This window comes from Sinocyclocheilus rhinocerous, unplaced genomic scaffold, assembly GCF_001515625.1.
Source record: "Sinocyclocheilus rhinocerous isolate Xijiao unplaced genomic scaffold, SAMN03320098_v1.1 scaffold2907, whole genome shotgun sequence".
NCBI lineage: Eukaryota > Metazoa > Chordata > Actinopteri > Cypriniformes > Cyprinidae > Sinocyclocheilus > Sinocyclocheilus rhinocerous.
Window position 1 is genome coordinate 133,903 of NW_015635553.1, and position 7,167 is coordinate 141,069.

Here is a 7,167-nt window from a genome sequence, read left to right on the forward strand (position 1 = left end):
GTGACTGTGTAGTTCTGACGTCAACTTTTTACAGAAGTCACAACGGTTCGTGAAAAATCACAGCTACTTTATGCAGGCTGTGTGCATTTTACTGTGGACTGACTGTTTTGAAACTTATATGGTAGTTAAATAGCTCCTAGACCTCAGTTATCATGAAAAAAGCCAGGAAATTTTTTAATTACCCGATTAGCCAAAAAAATAATAAAAAATACCTCCAAACTAGCACTGCGAATTAATAAAACAACACAAAGTACACAGACAATTAAAATCTAATTATTTATATTGGTATTTAGTAACAAACTGCAAAAGTTTAACATTTAGGCACTGTAATGCATTTTTTGGTATTTAAGGATTTGTAGGTTATATTTGATAGATTGCACTTTTATGAACACATTTCTATTGATTTGATAAAGCTGTCGTTACACATGTTTGTGTTTGTTGTTCTCGCTGCATTTACACTGTTTTGAGCAGCTGGTCTCGTCAGCGTGCGGTGATTTGAAACAGTGAATTATTTTGAGAAGCAATTGATTCAATTGAGTTTCGAAAAGTTCAGTTTCTCTCATCACTACTTGCAGTGACCGAATTTGTTTTTATGATAAACTGATTCACAATATCGTGAGCGAAATGAGACGCACCTTTTCTGTTAGTCATGTGTGGATGCTTTTTTCGCACACAAAATAACGACAGTGTTACAATATTATTTCCAAATGTTATATTCACCTTTAAAGCTTAACAACACTAACCTTTCTTCAGTCGAATCACAACAGATGCAGGATCGCGGCGCATCCTTATGACGTCATATCGCCAGACCAAAATAAAAGTCCTGCAGCCGATTGCACAAACTGACTAGTCGTACAAAGTTAGTCATCTAGTTTTTTTTTCTTCAAGACTAGATATAAATTAAATTCACTTCAATTCAATAAAAAAAAAGTAGATTTTCTAAGTCTATTTTGAATCTGAAATGTAAGTCTATTTACCCCACAAGTATAGTACCAGTAAATTTTCACCTTGTGGGGACATTTCTTGGTTTCCATGAGGAAACAAGCTTATAAATCATACAGAATTATATATTTTTGAAAATCTAAAAATGCAAAACGTTTTCTGTGAGGGGATAGAAAATACAGCTTGTACAGTATAAAAATCATTACATCTTTGGAATGTCCCCATAAAATATGGAAACCCAACATGTGTGTGTGTAAATAGTTTGAGATGTGATGTATGAGTTTAAAAAAAAGTGTTAAAAAGAGTATGAATTAATAAAGTTCATGCATGTGTCAGTATTAAAACGTATATAAAAGTTAAGTGTATTTTTCTAATATTAAGTGGATACATGAAGTTCATTTGAGTCTAAGATACCTCAATAAAGGTATTTCTAAAAAATAAATAAATAATGATCTTTCAAAAATCAGTAGAAGATAAATGTAAGTAGAACAAGTGAGAGGGCAGTGGAGACAAAAGAAGAGCTGAATATGATCCGATCCATCAAAGACCGACAGCATCTCTGTCTTCTGTCAGTAGAGCAGCAGTTACAAACACCTGCAATAGTATCAAACAATCAGATTCTGTATCTCACCAACATCAAATCAATATGCAGCTGTTTATTTACATCAGGTTTCATGAACTGTGTCAAAGGCAATCTTGTAGATCATTGTCTGCATGAATGTAAACTGCTTGTAAGCAGTTGAGGGTATGACATGCTAAAGACAAAATGTGTTTTGAAGTTCATTGAAAACAGCAAAGGGAGGACTTTGCCTGACATGGAATGAGTTGTCTATCCAGCACAATGCGTTCAGTTAGACTGAAACGAGGTAAACACATTAGAAACATAAAACCTAATACATGACGCATAACAGCTCGCTAGCACAGTATATTCTATTGCCTCCCTGATCCTCATCTTGGGCAATGTGTTCCTACCACCAGAAGGTGACAAAAGGAAAGCCAGGAGTAAAATAGAAGACATGTCACTGTCCTATCCTGCAAACATGAAGGATTCTTCTATGGTATCGCTGCCATGTCTGAAGAGCACTGAAGCTTCTCACTGCCTCAGCTGATGATGCAGAAACCACAAGCAATAAGAGGACCAGTGTCTCCACTTGCTTGAAGAGTCCACAAACCTCAGGTACCATATTCTTCAAAAATATTAACCATTTCTGTGTAAATTTTGTGTTTATAAATTGTGCAAAACATGGCCATCTGCAGTTTTAGAGAAGGGAACTCCAGCTCAGGGTACAATTCAACAATGCTGTCGACTTAAATGATGTTATTACCTCCAGTATTGCCAAGACAAAGAAGAAGGAACAACTGGACCTGTAGAAAAATCATGGTACTTGGATGGCTACTCATGGTGACCCCCATACAAAGACTTGGACCGGTTGCTAAAAGTGTCAGGATGATGGAGATAAAGGGTGGACCAAACATCAGGCCAGAATTTTGCACAAGTCAGGTAAACTGAGTAACTAAATTGTAAATAAAGTTATAAAACTGATGGTTTGTCACTAATACCAAATACCCTTTAAGGCAAGTCATTTCGCTTGGCAGCCATCTTTGAAACACCTCTCAGGCAGCTACTTCACTTATGCAAGTACAGCTCGTATCTCTTGAAATGTGGAACATCAAATTCTCTAAAGCTGTTCATCAAGATTATGATTAAATTTTATATTTGAAATCACCAATGAAATCTGACAATAACCGTCTCATAAATTTTGCTTCTAAACGCTCAAATCATGATTTAAAAAAAATGCATTTTTCAGTTTGACCAAGCTAATCTGTATGCACATCCAAAGTGAATGGAGGGGGCAAATGTTTCACGACACCAGCCTCTTTACACTCCTTTTGTACTCCTGCCATTGCTGCAGGTCACAAGGAATCAAAGCGTAGTAAAAGCACACATGTCCCTAGTACTATACAAAGTGCAAAAAAAGCCATTGAAACCAGTTTACACCAGTGCAAAGTGACAGAGAAAAAGGTGCTGCAATAATTCAATTTGTTTTTGAAAGGAGGATAATTAAAAATGAGAATGTCCATTTATGTGCTGCTTTTAAGTGCAACGACCAAGTAGGCTTTGGATGTTTTTTTTTTGCATTCCCCAAAAAAGACATATTCCTGTCATTTTCAACATCCCACATGTACTCAAATCTTCAAAAAATGTAGAATTGATGAAATCTTAATATATTGTTGCTATTATTTTGTATAATCAAGTACCAATATACACTGAACAAAATTATAAACGCAACACTTTTGTTTTTGCCCCCATTTTTCATGAGCTGAACTGAGCTAAAAAAGGTTTCATGCAAAATAATTAGTTGATTTATTTTTCTATGTGTTGTCTTGAGTTTTCTATGAGCATAGATGCAAACTCCTCACCTTTCGGTGAAAATTCACCTTTTTGATATCACAGGCGTCTCTGTTGAACGCAATGGCCAATCAGATGTTTACTGTAGGTTAATCAGAATCTGTACTGATGTAATTTTTGTTTTCGCAAGTTTGCGTAGTTCTACCGACACGCTCACAGATCTTCCTATTATAACAAGACAAAAAGAAAGCATACACAATGTAAATAATATATTCATTGTGTAGTTAGTTATTGATTATATCAGGAGTTTTCACGTGAGTAAGCTCGGACAGTTGATTCAAGATTCAAGATTTTATTTGTCACATACAAGTTATATAACATACAACAAGCAGTGAAATGTAGGTCTGGCATACTCTTTATAGACTGTACAAAAAATAATAAGAAAATTAAAATACAAAAAATTAAATATACACAATATATTAAAACAACTACTACAAAGATGATGTGCAGAGATGCTACACAGAAAACTACAACACAGACGATGTGCAGAAATGTAAACAATGTGCAGTGAGGATGAGTTGCATAGCTAGCTCATCTAAAAAAAAGTGCAGTGTGCAGAGTGTTATTGAGTAACCCTACACTACCAGAGTCTCTAAAGTGCAGTGTGTTTAATGTCCATGTTTAATAGTCTGATAGCGTGAGGGTGGGTGGAGTCTTTGAGGATCTTAACAGCCCTAGCTTTACATCTCCTGGTGTGGATGTCTTGCAGAGAGGGGAGATCAGTTCTGGAGATACGCTCAGCTGAGCGCACTACTCTTTGCAGGGCTTTACGATCCTGGGCTGAGCTGTTTCCATACCACGATGAAATGAGTCAATATACTTTCTATAGCCCCGATATAGAAAGTTTTCAGGATTCCAGGGGAAACCTTGAATTTTCTCAGGTGGTACTGTCGTTGTCTGGCTTTTTTAACTTGAGCTTGAATGTGATTAGTCTAGGTCAGGTCCTCGAAGATGTGTACACCAAGGTATTTGAAGCTGCTCACTCTCTCCACTGGGGTCCCGTTAATGATGAGTGGGGTGTAGATCCACTGCTGCCTCCTCCTGAAGTCCACAACCAGCTCCTTGGTTTTGCTGACATTCAGAAAGAGACAGTTTGATCAGCACCAAAGGAGAAGTGCTCACTAACACAGATTTAGACAGATTTTTTAACAATATTTGAGAGAAATAGGCCTTTTGTGTACATAGAAAAAGTCTTAGATCTTTGAGTTCAGCTCATGAAAAATGGGGGCAAAAACAAAAGTGTTGCGTTTATAATTTTGTTCAGTGTATATTAACAGGTTGCGATTTGTAGAAAAACCAGAGGGGGATGTTTTGAAACGTTTTTATTCATGAACAGATCACAAAGCACAGTGCACCTTTATATCTTTTTTTGTGAAACTATTTCTTGCAGCTATTTTGTAGTAATTTTGAACTTTAATAAAAATATTTTTTAAACTGAATCACTGCGTTCGCAAAAATATTTTGATCCTTTTTAATTAGGCTACTCATATAGAGCAGATATATATATATATATATATATACTTATATAGGCATAAACGGACTTTCTTACTCCCGTTAATGATGAGTGGGGTGTAGATCCACTGCTGCCTCCTCCTGAAGTCCACAACCAGCTCCTTGGTTTTGCTGACATTCAGAAAGAGACAGTTTGATCCGCACCATGATGTCAGTCTTTCTACCACATCAAGGTAGGCAGCCTCATTGTTGTTGGAGATGAGGCCCATCACCACTGTATCATCTGCAAACTTGATGACAGAAGTGGAGGTGTGAGGACACACAGTCATATGTGTAGAGGGAGTAGAGCAGTGGGCTCAAAACACATCCTTGTGGGGCTCCTGTACTCAGGGTGATGATGTTGGAGGTGGTCTGACCCACCCTCACTACCTGAGGTCTGCATGATAGAAAATCAAGAACCCAGTCACAGAGTGGGGCATTCAGTCCGAGGTTTCTGAGCTTGGAGACCAGATTGTGGGGGACTATAGTGTTGAAGGCTGAGCTATAATCTATAAACAGCAGCCTCACATAATTCCCTTTATTGCTGTCGGTGTGGGTGAGAGTGGCGTGCAGAAGATGGGAGACAGCATCCACAGTAGACCTATTAGGGCGATAGGCGAACTGGAGTGGGTCAATGCTGTTAGGGATAGAGGAGCAGATGGTGTTCTTGATAAGCCTCTCAAAGACCTTCATAATTAGTGATGTGCGTGCCACAGGTCGGTAGTCATTTAGGCAAGATGGATTGTTGTTTTTTGGTACAGATACGATGATAGATTTTTTAAAGCATGTAGGGACAACTGACTGAGCAAGGGACTCGTTAAAGATGGACGTTAACAATCCAGTCAGTTGATCGGCGCATGATCTCAATACACGACCGGAAATTCCGTCTGGGCCAGCCGCTTTCCTGATGTTCACACGCTTCAGAGCTCGACGAACCTCATCCTCCAATACAGTGATTGCGCACGCGTCACTGACGCAGCTGTTCTTTTCCTCCGTGCACGTCGGTAGACTGTTGATATCGCCAGAGTGGTTTGCTTCGAAACGTGCATAAAAGGTGTTCAGCTCGTTGGCTAGTGAAGAGTCAGCACTCACCGCGACGGAGGGTTTACTTTTAAAAGCACTGATAGTTCTCAGTCCCTGCCACATGCGCCTGGAGTCATTCAGTTGGAAATGAGACTCCACTCGCTCTCTGTACTGTTGTTCAGCTGAGAGGCTCTCACTCGCGGTGCCATGCGATGGTACTGGACATCTTTGGTGGACGGCACGACACTCCTGGTGGACAGTGATGGCTCCTCCTCGTCTTCCATCGTTCCAGCACCACCGCCTCAGGCAGCCACTGGCGGTCTCCGCTCCTTCCTACTGCCCGATCTCCCTCAGCAGCGAGGGCTCTCTGACAGCATGTCCCTCCTTCCTCCCGGGTTTTGGCACCAATGTAACAACGTTCGTAGATCGGGAAGAAGGAGGCGGGAACCGGCAAACATTTAAACATAACTTTAATAATAAAATAAACACAAAACTGAAAATAGCACGACAGCCCTTCACGAATGACTGCCGCGCACAAACAGAACCAAAACAACATAAATAGTCCAGGCCTGGTCCTCTCTTGTCTTGCACTGTCGTCGCTTCTACTTTTAACCTTCCGGATCTCCTCCGTGGGACTTGAGACCGGTGAGTGGCGCAGGTGTCGCTCATTATCAATTACTCCACCGGCCTCACTCTGCTCCCACGGCTCTCGGCCCTGCCCCACTCGTCACAGTCGTTTTTTAGGCCATGTTTGAAAAATGTAGTTTTTAAATTCAATCTAAAAAAAAAGCCAAAATATTTAATGCATTATTTAATTATTTTACCATTAATAATTAACTTAATTTATAGTTAACTAGTTTAGTATTTAAATAATTAACCCTTCTAGGCTGTTGGTGTCTGGGCTTATTTATTTATTTATTTCTAAATTACATGAGACTTTGTGACTTCCTGCACTTGCTATACTTCATAGTCATTTTATAATAAATCTAGAAGCAAGACGTGAGAAAAACTAGGGAGTTGAAATGGCAACTGAGCTAATGGGTGATACGCTGCTGCCATCTACTGGATATAATGGTAATTTCATGTCATTTTCATCTTAAGTCTTTGTTTTCCACCAGGAGATGATTTTTTCCTGTCTTCTTCATGAATGAAAGTGAACATTTAAAGTGAATTTTGGCAGAGTTAGAAAATAATAATAAAGGCTTCCCTGCATCCCTGACGAGTTGTCTGGCAATAAATGTTTCTTCAAGTATGGAACAACAACACTGAAGTATGATTAGTCAATGAAATCTTTTGGACTG

General features: G+C 39.0%; 1 protein-coding gene across 4 annotated transcripts in view; it reads right to left on the bottom strand.

Moving 5' to 3' along the window:
- Positions 1-817, bottom strand: part of LOC107747342 (gastrula zinc finger protein XlCGF26.1-like) — an 8,613-nt gene extending 7,796 nt beyond the window's left edge. For 2 of the 4 annotated variants that reach the window (XM_016561813.1, XM_016561810.1), the window contains exon 1: positions 721-817. Coding sequence is in view for 1 of the 4 variants with exons in the window: in XM_016561814.1 (XP_016417300.1) it covers positions 744-786 (43 nt within the window). In the remaining 3 variants the exon portion in view is untranslated. The remainder of the gene's footprint in view (positions 1-720) is intronic. The other 2 variants (XM_016561814.1, XM_016561812.1) reach the window with 2 other exon arrangements.
- Between the last annotated feature and the right edge of the window lie 6,350 nt (positions 818-7,167).